Raw genomic sequence first — 16,047 nt, 5'->3', positions numbered from 1 at the left:
TTTTTATTTTTATTAAACTTTTAATAAATTATAAAAAATAAATTTAAATTTAAAAATATAAAAAGATATATAATTGAAAAAGTTTTAAAATGTTTAAAATAACAAAACTTTAAAATTAAAAAAATGAAAAAGAAAATAAAAATATATATATATATATATATATATATATATATATATATATATATATATATATATATATATATATATATATATATATATATATACACACGGAAGTCGACTTCCGGTATATATATATAAACGGATTTTGACTTCCCTTTATATATATATATATACGGATGTCCGACTTCCGTGTGTATATATATATATATATATATTTTTTTTTTTTCTTAGAAATTTTGAAATAATATAAATAAATAATATATAAATAATCAAATTTAAAATAAAAACATTTTTGAAAATCAAATTCTAGTGATATATAATTTATTTTAAATTTGATTATTAATATATGTTATTTCAAATATAAATTTTTTAATTCTTTTTTATTTTTATTAAATTTTTAATAAATTATATAAAATAAATTTAAATTTAAAAATATAAGAAATGTATAACTGAAAAAATTTTAAAAATTTGATTAAAATTAAATATTTAAATTTTAAACAGAATTAAAAAATTTAAATAAAATATAAAATAATATACATGAAATATGTAAATAAAATATTTATAATAATATCAATAAAATAAGTAAAAGTAAAAATAAAATTCAAAAATAATTTAAATTATAATAATAAAACTTTATAAAATATATATGTTTTATAATTTTTAATATCGGAAGTCGACTTCCGTTGGTATATATATACGGAAGTCCGACTTCCGTTTTATATATATATATATATATATATATATATATATATATATTCATTTTAAAATTATTTAAAGTTTTATTATTTGAATTTAAATTATTTTTTAATTTTGTTTTTTAATTTTTATTTAGTAATTTTATTATTTATTATTTTTTTATTTTTTAAAGTAATATTTTTTAAATTTAAATGTTTTATAATTTTGTATACGTATTTTAAAAAATTAAATAAAATAAAATATATATTTTTTTATATACGGAAGTCGACTTCCGGTGATGATTTTTGATTTCCGGAAGTCGACTTCCGGTGATGATTTTTGACTTCCGGAAGTCGACTTCCGGTGATGATTTTTGACTTCCGGAAGTCATATATTTTGACTTCCGGAAGTCATATATTTTGACTTCCGGAAGTCGACATCCGGAAGTATTTTTGGGGGTGTGATGTCCGTGCGTTTCTTTAAATGGTCAAAGGGTATTTTGGGAATTTTAAGATTTTTTGGAGGTGCAGAAGAAATGCTTGGAGGTGTAGGAAGAAAGACCCTACAAGAATTAGCCATCTATGATGGGGCTTTTAGGAATTCAAACCAAACATTTTTAATTGGTCATCTAGTCTAGTTAAACCATATTTTTAATTGGTCATCTAGTCTAGTTAAACTCTTCATCTAGTAATGCGTTTTTTTTTTTTCAGAAAAATTGTTCATGCACCCCATCTAGATATAAGAGAACAAAAACATATGGTTTTATAAAATATATGGTGTGATAAGTAACTTTCAAAAGAAAATAAATGTATATCATTGTCATTCTTTATATATATAGAAGTAACATTACCTTGAAACTTATTAATATCATCAAGTCAATATTGAATAGGTTACATTATGAAATTTAATTCAATATGCCACTGAATGTATAAAGCCAAATATTATCAATTGTTAATTAAAATAAAAAATATATATAGTTGATAAACCTTTCTTACGGACATTAATATAGTTGAGGAAGTTGAGGCTAAAAAATCATCAAAGGCAATTCTAGCAAAATAAAATTAACCTTAAAGCAGGTCACCAATCCCTCCATCTTGATCAACAATGTGTAAAATATCAACGTCTGTATATATATTTACAAGACAAATAATGACGCGATGGTTTACAGTGAGTGTGACTTAGAAGCTGTACAAAATATGTACTTAATGGCAATGTCCAGTGGGTGAAAGGAATGATGTTGAAGCATTGAATCATCCATCAACCTTGGAATAGAGATCAGCAAGTGCACGGTAGAGAATGGCAGCAGCAGGTGGCCTAGGCAACGAGCCAAGTATCTCTGTTGCAGCTATAGACTGGCTGCCATAGAAACGGGAATTTTCTTGCGTGCGAGTAGTCACCATACTCCCTTCAAGTGAACATCCAACAAATGCACCTGCATGTAGTAATATTGTCGGTCAAACACTATACTATAAAACTAAAACAAAATAGACTCCAGTCAGGTCACCTAAGCAAAACCTCCAAATGAAACAGAGAATCATCAAGTTCATCCGATTCTAGGTATAAAGGTTACATTAATATTAACTACATAACATCAATCTATGAAGTTTATGAGCGAATATGGTTTTTTGAGATTCACTCGCAGCATGCTTGTAATCGCTAAAGTACAATTTTCAGTGGGTCGTGTTAAGTGAGAAACAATCAGGTCCCAATCAGCCTTCCAAGGGTTTCATACTGAAGTCAACTTTAGCCATCATGTGGTAACAAAAACCTAAAGAAAATGTGAAGAGTTAAGAAAGAAAAATAGAAGGGAGGAATCTTTGTTGATTCGCTCTCCTGTTTTCTGTAGCAAAGCAACCAATTAATTAAGAAGTTGGGCACGCTAATGACAAATGGGATTTGGCAATCAGGGTTAATCTCAGATTATGCTTTCCTCTCACCTCTTCCACCCTCAAGAAAACTTTCTGCCTAATTGCTCACTTAAGAGTGGAACATTAGCAGCACACATATCTACCGAAGAATTTTATCTACAAATCAATACATAGAAAATTACGGCAATGGTAGCATCTTCAGTAACTAAAGTTTTCACCAGCAGCATTGATATAGTTTACAGCTATTCCAATTCAAATATAAAAATTCATAGGTAGTTGATGAAAACAAGAATCGTATGTTCTATAGGAAGACACTAAGATTATATTGAAAGTTGAACCACCAGACTAAGAAATATTTTACATAGAATAACCAAAGAGAAGATCCAGTTGAATACCGCTAAAGGAACCAAGGCTTTCAGTACAACACTACGTCATCAGAAATAACATACCTTTACTGCAGCTGTAGGTATAACAAGCAGCATAACCACCATCACCAGCTCGAACATCAGCTTCAACTGATCTACCAACAATGCCTACTGCAGCACTCAAACCAGCTCCAAGTGAAACATGCATATTGCCACTGAATGTCTTGACAGCATCATTTGTTCTCAAGACAATAATGAAGTCTGTCAACTCTCCTCCGACCTGTGCATAAACAAAATAAGACAACACTTCAGAATGTCTAGAAATAAAAAAAAAAAAAAAAAATCAGCAAAACCTTGAAATGTCCAACATTTGTATGGAGTAGGAAGTCAGAGTCAGTGCTTGGTACAGTTGAGGAGTCAAATGGAATAATATCTTTGCGGAAATTTAGCTATTGTGTTCAATAAATTTACTGGATATTACTATTTTTTTTTTACTGGATATTACTATATAATTCTAGAGTCTAAACAAAATAAATGTTATGGTGTTACAGTTGACCGGAAACAGTATGCACAGCCTATAGTAACAGATTTTGGCAATTGATCCATAGTCATTCATAAGAAAAGTCATTGGTAATTGCAGTGTTTGGCCAATATTGTTACAGAATGGTTACTTCACCTGAGCCCCCCACCCTACACCAAAGGTGGACACAGCAGATGGAGCAGACCATGAACCATCTTCCCTTCTTGCGACCACAAGTCCTGTTCCAATGTTATACGTAACCACCACTCCTACTCTAACCACAGTGATAATTGCAAGGCCTTTTGCTTTTCTTAGAATGACATCTGGAATTGACTTCTCGGGCTTTAGAAAACCAATCTGCAAAAGTGAAATTTTGAATAAAGACTTGTTTTAGCACAAAATAATGTAATAGATCTCCACATTCACAATAGTGGATTTTCTAGTTCAGAACAGCATTAGAAAGTTCTTTATGCAAGTAAAGCCCGTGATAGTTAGCACCAGTCGTAAATGTTTGCTGCTTCAACAATTGAAATCGATACCTGATTATATGCCTTGATAGTGTTAGTTGCCTTGTAAATTTCATATTCCATGGACTGCCCCCAAGGAAAATTAACCCAAGATCTCAAAGTGCTCAGATCTGTCAGGTCATGGGTTGGCAACTGAGCAGCATTGCTTACATGATCCATCAAATAAGGCTGTACAGACTCGAGTCTGACACAGCATACATCACATACTCTTTGGGGGTCAGAGACTCTGAATTTTGATGGCAACAAGCTCCGCCCTTTAGAGCACTCACCACAAAAAATTCCTCCACAAAACCGGCAGTGATGTCGAGAGCACAAGATGGGGTGAAACCTCACACCACAAAGCATACAAGAAGCAGCAGCACTATCAGCTAACCATTTTGGTGGCTCAGCTTCTAATAGTTCCTTCACATTACCAAAATTGGCCTCTGTGAGAGTTTGTGCCATCTCTCTCCAAGCTTGTTCAAGTAGTACGCGGCTGGATATCCACGAAAAATTACACATATTAATATCTCCTGATGCCAAAGAAGTCACTTTTCCCCGAGCCACAAGTAACATTTCTGTTAGCACATCCCACATAGTCAATTCCCTTTCATCTCCTACATATTGATTCCACCCCAAGTCCTCATCAGGAAAATAGCCACCGTTTGAGTGAAAACCTTTGGCCCACTCTTTATGATCATCTTCTAACATAGGTGGAACTGAAACTGGTATCCACACTCCAGTATCTTCCTGCAGTGGAGTATCGTAATAGAAGTACCTTCCCTGTTTCTGAAGATTAGCTGAAGACTCCATCTCTTTGTTATGGTTTTCCAATTGTTTTTCGGGGAATTCAGGATACAATCTAGTAGAATTTATAGAGTACCGTCCAGTACTAGTACTATCAGAGGAAAAAGAATCAAAATACTCTCTAGTATCGCAATTCCTCCTCCTACCACCAACCTCATCATCCTGTCAATAATATTAAGCACCACAAACAAAATCAAACATGGAGACCCAAACTATACCCAGACTCAAAGGAAAAATCGATATAATTTTAACTTCAAAGTAACATATCAATTTAATGTTTGCAAATGATCCATGAATAATTTCCCTTATTCCTCTCTCTCTCTCTTCTAGTCTCACTTTTTAAATGCCACATGAACACATCAACCCCCATCCAAAAAAGAAAAAGGTATTTAAGGTCGGATTTCATACATACAGAGACAACAAAAAATCCGAAATGCCGCAGGAATTCCCAATTCCCTAAACAAAAACACATGCGGATAATCTAGTCAGGAAAGGAGAAAGTTTACCTGAGGAGAATCGGAATTGGATATCTGGTCCCTAACGGAGAAACTAGAAAGCCCTTGTGATAAATTTTCTACAGCTTGTGCTTGCACCTGATTCTGATGATCCAAGATTTTGCCCTCCATTGGCAAACCTAGAACAAACACCAAACTAGGGCATGTATGTGCGTATAATATATGCAATTATTATCGGAAAAAAAAATTGCACTGAATTGGAAAAGAACGAAAATCTGAGAGCAAAGGAGAAGGGCTGATGATAGAATTGGAATTAGAGCTTCAATGGCGTGTGATCAAAACAGAGTCCCCCCAGGTTGTACGTCTCCCTTGCGTGCTGCCCTGATTATTATATTTTCCAACTCCCCCTATCCTCGTTGTATTTTTTGTTTTTAGTTGTTACTGTTATTTTATCCACGTATTTCTTTTGAAGTCTAAGAAATCAAAATTATATTTCAAAGACTAAAATATAATAAAGGTACTCACCTACATTTTTCAGTTTTAATGATCTCCATTTTAATAATAAATAAAGTGCTAAAATAAAATCCTTTTAAAGAAATAATAATAATTTATTTTTGAAATTTCTTTTAATAAAAATTAAATAACCATTTTACATTGATAATAAATGAAAACAGAAAGTTATTCAAATGAATACATGAAATCATAATTTTTAAACCGTAAATCTTAAATTCTTTAATCAATTGTTTAAATTAAAATTATAGTAATTAAACATTAAAATTAAATTCTAACAGAAAACAAAAATCTACACCGAAGGCCGAAAAAGAAAATGTTGCAGGGTGCAAGGTTGTAATAGAGAGAGGAAGAAGGTTGTTAAGAAACAACTTCCTTTTTCTGAAACTCCTGGAATTTAGGCATTCTCCAGTTTCTCAACAACTAAACTGTCTAAACACGTGGTCTGAAATGGATACAACAATTTATAAATAAGTTTTATAAAAGGAAAATGTTTGAAAATGACAGATTAAACTCACATTAGATGGGATTATTATTTTTCTCTCTCGTATGTATTTAATTTAATTAGTAAGATTTTAGTTAAAATTCATCATTAATATATGAAATTGAAAATTTGTGTTTTTACAGTCTGAGACTATCGTAATAAAAAAATAGAATATATATATATATATATATATATATATATATATATATATATATATATATATATATATATATATATAATGATCATGAAAACATTAAGCATCCTAAAATATTTGTAAAATGTTAAAGCACCCTACCACTGTTTTATAAACAAACAATATGAACAAAAACCAGACAAAGTGAATAAATTATTTATGTTAAGAAATGTTTTTATCCTCATAATAAAAATAGAAATGTTTTACGAAAACTAATGAATTTTTTAATAAAAAAATAAAATATTATATTTATTTTAAAATATTAGTAAAAACATATATACCATAATTTATAATTTATGTGTTTATTTTATGATAAAAATAAGAAAATTATTACTATTATATAAAAAAATTAAAATTTTATAATAAGTACTTTTTATTTATTTTGTAGATAATTATTTTGTTATAAATAATTATTTTTGTTTAAAAAAATTGTTACTTATAAATTAAAATTAATATATATATATATATATATATATATATATATATATATAATCTTAAATTATAAGAGTATATATTGTTTTTCAATAAAGGCTAGTAAATATTATATTCACATGAAAATCTCATTATATCAGTAAACATAAAAATATTTATAGAAACAAAGTTCATAATATTAATATTTATTTTCAAAATATAAATATTGTGTATTAATAATTGTTCTGGCAAAAATTTCAATGGAGTTATACCGAGACAAATGGAATGTAAATAGAACCTTCATAGTCTGATTTAAACAATAAATATTCAGGTAAAAACAAAAACATTTCCCTCACTATGAGAGTGTTTGTTGTATTTACATAGAAAAACAAATGGTTAAAATATTTTTTTTTTCAATTTTCGTCAATTTTTTTTAAATAGGTCTTAATTTTAGTTTTGTGTTTAAATAAGTCTAAATTTTCGTCAATTTTGTTTAATCGAGTCATTTTGTACTAACACAATTTAAATCATTAACGTCCATAAACAGTAACTACCACGTGTCACTTTGTGGTTTTTTTAAATTTTATTTATTTATTTTTTAATTCTTTTGAATTCACAATTATTAATACACAATATTTATTATTACACTATATCTTTCTTCTTACTAAGGGCAAACTCTTTACTCTATATCTTTCTTCCTATTAAGGAAGGTTTTCGGTTATAACAACCCACAATTTCTAAATTGGTTATGTGTAAACTTTTAAATGTTCAAAAAATTAAAAAATAAAAATTTAACAAAAGTTCACAAGATTAAACAAATATTTTGGAAAATTAAATAATAAATTGATAATTCAACATTTTCATAATGTTTATATTCATACTTTGCAATACATGACATACAAGATGTATTCTTCAAATTTTAGTACATTGAAAAAAATATAATAGTTGTCTTTTTCGCTCAAACAAAAATTTGGAATGTTCATGCAAAAGTCCATAAGTAAAGTAAATAATATACATAAGTGTAAGTTTTTTATTTTTTATGCGAGTCACAGACCAACCTACGTAGACTGCAAGTTATGCGGATTGAACTTTTACATACCAACATTACCAACATGTTCAATATCTTGGTTCACTCTACATTTATTTTGACAAACCAAATTCATATTATCACTCTAAGAGAGTGAAGAAAATGTCATTTTCATATTAACATTTTTAATAGTTTTTAAACATTAAAAAAAAATGGAATGCACGAAGAAATAGCCTAAAATGTGTCATTGACAAAAGCATATGTGAATTATTAATGAGCTAATATTTAATTAACATAATCATTTAAGATAACTATGTTTGCTTATACAAATAGTGCTCGAATTAAATTATGACACTTTACAGAAATAATTGGTAACAATTCCTGAGTTATGGTAATACCACTTCAAAAATAATTGGTGAAAATAAAAACATGCCTTTTCCTTTTATCTTTTGCATTATTATTTTTATAATATAATGAAACAAACAATGAAAATAGAATGTATTAATAAAAAGAGTAATAGTTTTATAACTATTATTACCAGAGGTATATTTATATATTATTAAATAAAAAATGTTCAGACATTGATATGTATTTTAAATTCCAACGCTTTAGTTTAGTTTGGTTTATGTTAGGGGTGGCAAAACGGGCTGGGCCCAACGGGCCAGCCCGTCAGCCCGTGCTAAAAGGAACGGGTTGGGCTAAAGATTTCAACCCGTCAGCCCGTTCTGACCCGTCCCGTCCAGCCCGTCAACTTGACGGGCCAAAGTACGGGTCAGCCCGTCCTGGCCCGTTGGCCCGTTTTATAAAAATAAAATAAAATAAAAATAATTAAAAAGATTAACTTTTTAGATTATATATTTTAAATGTATAAATATATAATAGTATTGTAATTTAAATCATTAACACCTACAAATTAAGTTTGAATTATTAGTTATAATTGAATAATTTAATATGTAAATTTAATAATTATTTTAACTTATCTAATTAAAAACATTAACTAATCAATTAAAAGTTAAAATAATATTTTATTTGATTAATTATGACTTTAATAATAATTTATATGTATATATAAACAAATTTAAAAAATAAAACAAATTAAAAAATTTGAAAACTAATTAAAAAAAAAAAAACTAGACGGGTCAGCCCGGCCCGGCCCGTTAGCCCGTCCTATACGGGACGGGTTGTGACTATTGGCCCGTTTCTGTTTGACGGGCCAGCCCGTCCCGGCCCGTTTTTTGACGGGTCACATACGGGCCGGGCCAAAACGGGCCGGGCTGGCCCGTTTGCCACCCCTAGTTTATGTTTTGCCATTTATACCAATAACTAATTCATGAACTATTTTGTGATCATCACAAAAAACAGATACAATGTCGCTATATGGAAACAAGGTTTCTTGTGTTCAACGACATTTACGACATCTACCAAGAGGTAGAAAAATTCGTTTTGAAAAAAAAAAAATCAAATATGCGAATATAAAAGAACCTTTTCTACTCAGTTCTAATTTTTTCGTTGTATGCTTGTTGAGAGCTTTACCAAATTCAAAACTTTGAGATTTACATTTCCTCCATGGCGTTCTCCCTCAACCAGCCGTTCACTTTGGTGTTAACCTTTCTTCTTCTTCTTCTTCTCCTTAACGCTTCTCTCTGCGAATCCTCTCACGGGTTCTCCAGATACCGCGCTAGAATTTCTGGGGATGGTTCCAGTCGGCACCTGTTGGAGTCCAGGAACACTCAGCACCCCAACAACTGTGGAGAGTTGGTGGCGCAGTCTCAGTGCTCTCGGAACTCAAAATGCAGCTGGTGCACCAGTGAGGACCTTGATGATATGTGTTTCAGCAAATCTGAGGCGTGGAGGTTGCCACAACAGGTTTACTCTTGCGCCTTGATCCGGTGAGATCCATTCTCTTTTGCTTTTTTCTCTTCGGGATCTGTGCCACCCTAAAGTGCAATATGTGGGCTGCAATTCATATGAAATCCTGAGTTGATGGAGGGTGGTGATGTTGTAATTGTAATTGTTGTTGTTTTGTTCGTTCGGTCTATGATTTGTCAGATTCGAACCATGTTTAGGATAGAGAAACAGAAGGAGAGGACTACGTTTGATCTTGTGCCGAGTAATTTTGTCTTCTAAACTGATTTTTTTTTTATGGCGAGCTACTGACATTTCAAAAGCTTCAGTGCGATGAGATTAATGTTCATCAATTTTTCCTTTAATGTGCTAGTAATAACGAAATCATATTGATATTAAGGTGAAGATGTGATACAAAAGATAAAACACTTAGCTCTGTACATTGTAATGATATACTTCTGATAATAATTAGAATAAGGACGTGAAAAGAGAAAAAAATGGAAACTTATTCCTAAGAGATCAATTAAGATACCCCAAAGCAACATGAAAGCTTCAAACAAGAGATTAAATGTGGAAGTGTACTATGGAAATTGAGTTTCTTAAAAAGTGGACTTTTAAGCTTAACAAACTTGCTTATCTATTGTTAGACCTTCAACATATCTCCCTCATTTATGATGGTTCAATAAGAGTTCAATAATAGGTGAACAAATCTTCCAATAATTTACAAAACCAAGTTGTAAGATAAGATTTGTACCCATTAATATACTATAAATTCGTCTTATATCTAGTCGATGTAAGATCTCCAACAGAAATATAAAAGATTGGGTCTGCCTAGGATTAGGAACCAAGCTGGACAGCATTTGAGACAGAGCTTAATGGAGTGACAATAGTCAAAATAACAACAATCCAGCTATAATCACAAGAAACAGCAATGTGAAATTAAAAGGAGAGGGAGGATGTCAGATTCGAGCATTAAACATAAAACACAGTCCAAGAGAGTCAATTAGACATCAGTAAAAATGAAGGTTGGACGTGATCAAAGATTGTATGGTAAGGCTAACAATGGCAAAGAAGGAAGACGCTAGGCAGGACAATTAAACTTAGGCCTAGCAGATTCCCTCAAAAATACCTATATGACGGACAAGAGGAAATACTCACTAATTGAATCAAAATCCAGGTTTGGTTATTTATCAACAAAAATTTTATGGCAGCGGCTGCAGGTACAGATTTTACTAATCAGTCATCTTACACTCGCCCATATTTAATATGTTAATTTTAGAATAAAACTAATATTACACATGCATCCCTGTACAACTTTCTGATCACAATTTGCAAATCTTGTTTTAACAATTTCCTGTTTCACAATTCAAATGTTATATTGAAAACACTAACTTCTATGTCACAACGTCATTGCAAGGTCATTCTTCAAAATCTCCAGTCAAAGAGCATTGTCAGTTGCCTGTCTAGCAATTTCACTTTTATAATATGGGTACAAAATAATAACTGTTAAAAAGATTTGCAAGTAATTGGTCTGAGCATGGCTGTTTAAGATACTACAAACAACCTATAATGACTTTATGAGGGTATGGTTCTGAGGTTTGGTGCTTCTGAAAACAGAATGTAGGGACATTGTTATAGTATTCAACCCAAACCCACACGGATGTCATCCCTATATTAAAGTTTTAGAACATCTCTCAGGGATGTGTAATTTACTTTTCCTGTCAAGCTAGCATTCTAAACACAATAGCACTATCAGAGGTGTGTGAGGTGGCATCTGAAATAAGGAACCGGGTCTTGCAGAACCAATGGTAGTATATCAGGAAAAATTGGCCCAGCAATGCATGTAAGAAACTAGAGAAAAGAAATCCAAGAAGTTGAAAATGCGCGAAGCAAAGATCATGACAATTCTTGTTTTAATGATTTAATCATCACAATTCACATATTAGATCTTAAAACTCTAACTCCTTTTTATCAATGTATTACATATTTGTCGTCGTGTCTCTGTCAAACCACTGTAGTGAGGTTATTCTTCTAGTTCGATAATAGAGAAACACCGGTGATCAGATGTCTAGCAGTTTCATCTTTATAATTAGGACATAACATAGTAATGTTGTTCAAACAGATTTGCAAGTACTTAGTCTAGATATCGATATTTAACTCACTAAGATTGGAAATTAAAGTTATTATCTATGAAAGTATGTTTCCGAGGAAGATACTTTCTGAAAACATGGATGTAGAGACACTGCTATACTATCCTGCGAAAAGCAGATTTCATCCCCTAGATAGACAAAGTAGTAGTGTCTCCAAGAGGGTTTCTTAATTAACGTTACTTGATATGCTACCATTCCTAAACACAAATAGCTATTTATAGTGTGAGTTAGCATCTGAAATAAAGAACCCCATCTCACAGAATCAATGGTTGTGTATCAGAAAATTTGGTCCAGCAATGCGTGTAAGGTAAATCAACCAAGGCAGCAACAAGAAAAAATAAATGTAATAATATTTTGAAATAAAAATTGAAGCTAAGATGATGAACAAAACCATGGTTGAATAAAAAAAGCAGTCATCAAAGTGAGAATATAACAGATTCATGAAACACTAGCATTAGAACACCCTCGCCTTCACGCAGACACCAATAATACAATCTCATGACCAGAATCGTGGGAGGACCAAGTGTCTTCATCTCACTGGTCACCTGCATCAGAACAGCATTTGCCCCTCTGCACGCTCGAGTGATAGCCATGTTAACGGTAACACGAGATTTGTCCTCAGTTGTGATAAGATGCGAGTCCAAAATAAACAATATTTTGAACATTCAAATTAAGAATGGGTTACGCTTATGATAACTGCTACTGCTCAAACTTATAAAATTGAATGTTAGACTGGGATAAGCCAATAAAAGAATAAATTCAATAACGCAGTAAAGGTAAAGATGTTGCGTTTAATGAATGAACGTACTAGATATGATGGGATTAGAAATGAACTTATATGGCAGAGTTGGGATAGCACCTGTTGAAGAAAAGATTGTAGGGGCTGTGGAAGAAGACTTGCAGAGTAGAATCCCTTTAAGGATTGTAAGCTAAAGAGGTTTATGCTAGTCCATTTATATGGTGCCTGAAATCTGGACTTTCAATATTTGATAGATTGACCAAGATTAACACGAATACGTAGAAAAGAAACAAGCTTTGAAGGAAAATAAAGAGTTTTTATTACGTTGTGGTAGTTGAGAAGGAATCATCAGAACTTCAAAACCCAGTTTGTTCATGACAATTAGTGTTACGTTAATCTGTTACAAATTGTGCAGAGATGTCAAGTTAACTTCTTCACATGCATCTGCATCTTTCATTTTCAGAAATACCTCAATAGTGTGTGTTAAATAAGGATCAGCCAGCACTGGTAGAAAATGTGGTGGCAAAAGAATATACCAAATTTTTTGTAGACGCAATTTCTCTTTCTAGCAGCAGAGAGTGCCCAGATATAAAAGCGGTGGCCTAGAGCTCCTCAACAAGTTCAATCTCAAAAATGAAAAGAGAAAACGAAAGTTTCGTGTGTGAAAAAATGTGAGCTTCAATTACAGTAAGGCCGACGTTGGATAGAACATATAGTTTTATTTCGAATTATAATGGATTAGATATAAAAATTCATTAATACATTTTGGTTAATTAAAAATTTAATCTATTTAATAAAAATCAATCCAAGCATTTTTTTATGGATATCCATAAAAATAATACTTTAAAAAATAAAGTTATATTTTTTGAAAGTTGACAAAAAAGTTTGTAAAAAATCTAAAACTTTAAAATGTATATTTAAAAAAAAAAACTTCGAAAACAAATTTTGTAAAACGAATTTAAAAATATAATTTTGAAAACTTTTTAAAAGGTATATTGAAGAATGAGTTAGTGAAAGTTTTGATTGAGTTAATTTTGATATGCTTTGTATTAATTAGAGAGAAATTTTGTATTGACCTCCTAGGATATTATTATGCAAGAATGAGCGTTGAAATCATATCTAATCAGTTTGGAAGATCCTTTTTATTTAAGAAAAACTTCGTGATAATTACGAATTAGAAAAATGGATACAGATACACTTCATCTCAAGTGTTGATAATTATTGTAGGTATTCATGAACCATTTTTCGTTTTCTGAGTCCTTCCTTGGGCCAAAACTGTTGTAGCGTTATGTGACAGCTTAGATATTGCGTTTTCATCGACCATGGCCTCGCAGCAGTCTTGCATACAATCAATCTCTAACCAGTGCAATCTAAACGAAAAGGGTGGGGAATTCTATTAAGAGTTTGTGTGGAAAAGAATACACAGAAAAGGATACATATTTGGATGAGAAGAAAAGAATATACAGAAAAGAAAAAAAAAACATATGAGATAGTTCAATTCCATTTGTTTGATTAAAGAGAACAAGGTAGAAAAATGAGAGAGAAGTTTAACTCTTAAAAGCAAAAGTTCAAAAGTATCTGTTCAATTCAAGTTTAAATAAATTTCCCTCCTTGTCCTAAAATGTTCATAGAAGTCAAAGAATGCAACCATGATTGTAGGATTCTTACATTAGAGGATTATCATTTGCTGCAAATCCTCATTGAAGCCATTTTAGCCATTACTAGAAACATAGTGACAGAGAAAGAACCAATAACCAACGCATCAATTAAAGTTAACTTAAGAATTAGTAATACACAGCATTTCCCCTCCCTTCTCACCATACATTGAACAAACCACTCAGTTCAACTCACACAGGGAAGGGAATAAATAAAATAACAAAATGCAAATAATATTCCAAGAAATCTAACGTTGCTGATAGCGCTTAACAGCATCTCTCATGTCATCACAGCAATCACACCCATCAAAAAAGCTTCTCAATTTCCAAAGTTCCCGGTCGAAAATATCATCCACGAAGGGCCGAATCAGAATCGCATTCTCGGGTTGGTTCGAAAAGGAACTCGGGTTATCATCCACTATAACCACCCGTTTGAGATCGCGACCAGTTTCTTTAAGGTCCTTCACCAGCTTCCCGTCTATGTGGCGGCATGAATCGCGGTAGAGCCGGTGCGAGATGTACCGGTTCTGGTCAAGCCGGTCCAGCACCATGGACGCGTACTCCCTTAGCGCCGCCGTGAAAACGACAATCTCGTACTTAGAGGCGAGGGTCTCAAGGAACTCGTCGACGCCGGGGCGCTTGACGACATAGAAGTCCATGGGCTGGCCGTCGATGACCGGCCGGACAACGAAATCAAAGTTCTCCGGTGGCGGCGAGGGGTGGGAGTGGACTAGCGTTTCGTCAAGGTCAAGGAACACGGTTTTTCGGACGGAGAGGGAGGGAGGGAGGAGTGGTGTGGCGGTGGCGTCGTCGAAAACCAGGGTGCGGCGAATGGCATCGAGTTGTTCTTCGTGTTCTTCTGTTGTTGTTGTTGTCTTTTTGAGGATCTTGTAAGAGGTTGCTTTTTTCTTGTGGGTGGTGCTGATGCGCGCGATCTTTGAGAAGAGTTTTGTGATACGGCGGCGGATGGAAGCCAGGGCAGCGGAGGATGCCGCCACCACATTTTTTATGGGAGTTTTCCGGCGCCAACGACGGTTGTTGTTGTTACGAAGGTCCTTGATGGACTTCACTGGTCCTCTCTTCACCTTTGATACCATTTTTGGAATTTTTTTGGATATCAGAGAAAGAGAGATAAACGCAGAGAATGATGCGTTTGTGATTGTGTCTGTGTTGAATTGGGGCCAATTTTAAACTCTAGGTACGGTGCAACGGTAACGAGCAGCTTCGGAACCGAAGCTATCTTATTGTTTTCTTGTTTCGAATTTTTGCCTTTTGGTTTGTTACTCATGTTGTTTCTTTGCTGTGTTTATCTTTACTTCAGATTCCGAAACTTCCTTAATTTTGTTTTTTATTTTAGATTAATAAAAATATAGGAAGAAAATTCTAAGAGTGTAAGAATTGGTTTTGTTATTAATGAAATTGTTATTTACACACCCAGAAAATGTAATTTTAGAAAACAATTGAAATTATTAGTGGGACTGTATATATATTTTTTTATTTAAAATTAGAAAGATTAAGTTATCTAATTTGATGATGATGAGCCTATAGTTCTTCAATTGAATACATAGAAGGTAAAAGGGTGAAAAATAAAAAGTTTCTATCAGAAGATTACAATATAAGAATATAAGGTAAGACTCATTATAGAAAATAAAGAATTTGCTATGTTTCTATATATATATATATATATATATATATATATATATTAGGGAAGATTATT

At 32.2% G+C, this 16,047-nt stretch overlaps 3 protein-coding genes across 3 annotated transcripts; 1 reads left to right on the top strand and 2 right to left on the bottom strand.

Annotated features, from left to right (window-relative positions):
- Positions 1 to 1,827: 1,827 nt before the first annotated feature.
- On the bottom strand, positions 1,828 to 5,723 carry LOC114188233. Its single transcript, XM_028076800.1, has 5 exons — positions 5,368 to 5,723; positions 4,088 to 5,023; positions 3,705 to 3,905; positions 3,113 to 3,308; positions 1,828 to 2,227 (listed from the first exon to the last, which is right to left on the bottom strand). Exons 1-5 carry the CDS (start codon positions 5,485 to 5,487, stop codon positions 2,046 to 2,048), a joined length of 1,635 nt encoding a protein of 544 aa, XP_027932601.1. The 5' UTR covers positions 5,488 to 5,723; the 3' UTR covers positions 1,828 to 2,045.
- A 3,620-nt stretch (positions 5,724 to 9,343) lies between these two features.
- On the top strand, positions 9,344 to 10,151 carry LOC114188780. The gene has a single exon (XM_028077420.1). The coding sequence runs from the start codon at positions 9,508 to 9,510 to the stop codon at positions 9,832 to 9,834; it is 327 nt and encodes a 108-aa protein (XP_027933221.1). The 5' UTR covers positions 9,344 to 9,507; the 3' UTR covers positions 9,835 to 10,151.
- Positions 10,152 to 14,417: 4,266 nt separating this feature from the next.
- LOC114188743 (probable C-terminal domain small phosphatase) lies at positions 14,418 to 15,562 on the bottom strand. Its single transcript, XM_028077378.1, has one exon. The coding sequence runs from the start codon at positions 15,425 to 15,427 to the stop codon at positions 14,579 to 14,581; it is 849 nt and encodes a 282-aa protein (XP_027933179.1). The 5' UTR covers positions 15,428 to 15,562; the 3' UTR covers positions 14,418 to 14,578.
- Between the last annotated feature and the right edge of the window lie 485 nt (positions 15,563 to 16,047).

This window comes from Vigna unguiculata, chromosome 6 (genome assembly GCF_004118075.2).
Source record: "Vigna unguiculata cultivar IT97K-499-35 chromosome 6, ASM411807v1, whole genome shotgun sequence".
Lineage (NCBI taxonomy): Eukaryota > Viridiplantae > Streptophyta > Magnoliopsida > Fabales > Fabaceae > Vigna > Vigna unguiculata.
Note: the sequence above shows the minus strand (reverse complement) of the source record. Positions and strands in the feature narration are given on the sequence as shown.

Excerpts from the sequence above, each read along its gene's own strand:
- LOC114188743 (XM_028077378.1), bottom strand. The coding sequence starts at position 15,427 with ATGGTATCAAAGGTGAAGAGAGGACCAGTGAAGTCCATCAAGGACCTT.
- LOC114188233 (XM_028076800.1), bottom strand. The coding sequence starts at position 5,487 with ATGGAGGGCAAAATCTTGGATCATCAGAATCAGGTGCAAGCACAAGCT. Across the intron at positions 3,906-4,087 it reads CTATCAAGGCATATAATCAG|ATTGGTTTTCTAAAGCCCGA; the intron begins GTATCGATTTCA and ends TCACTTTTGCAG. Across the intron at positions 2,228-3,112 it reads TACCTACAGCTGCAGTAAAG|GTGCATTTGTTGGATGTTCA; the intron begins GTATGTTATTTC and ends TACTACATGCAG.
- LOC114188780 (XM_028077420.1), top strand. The coding sequence starts at position 9,508 with ATGGCGTTCTCCCTCAACCAGCCGTTCACTTTGGTGTTAACCTTTCTT.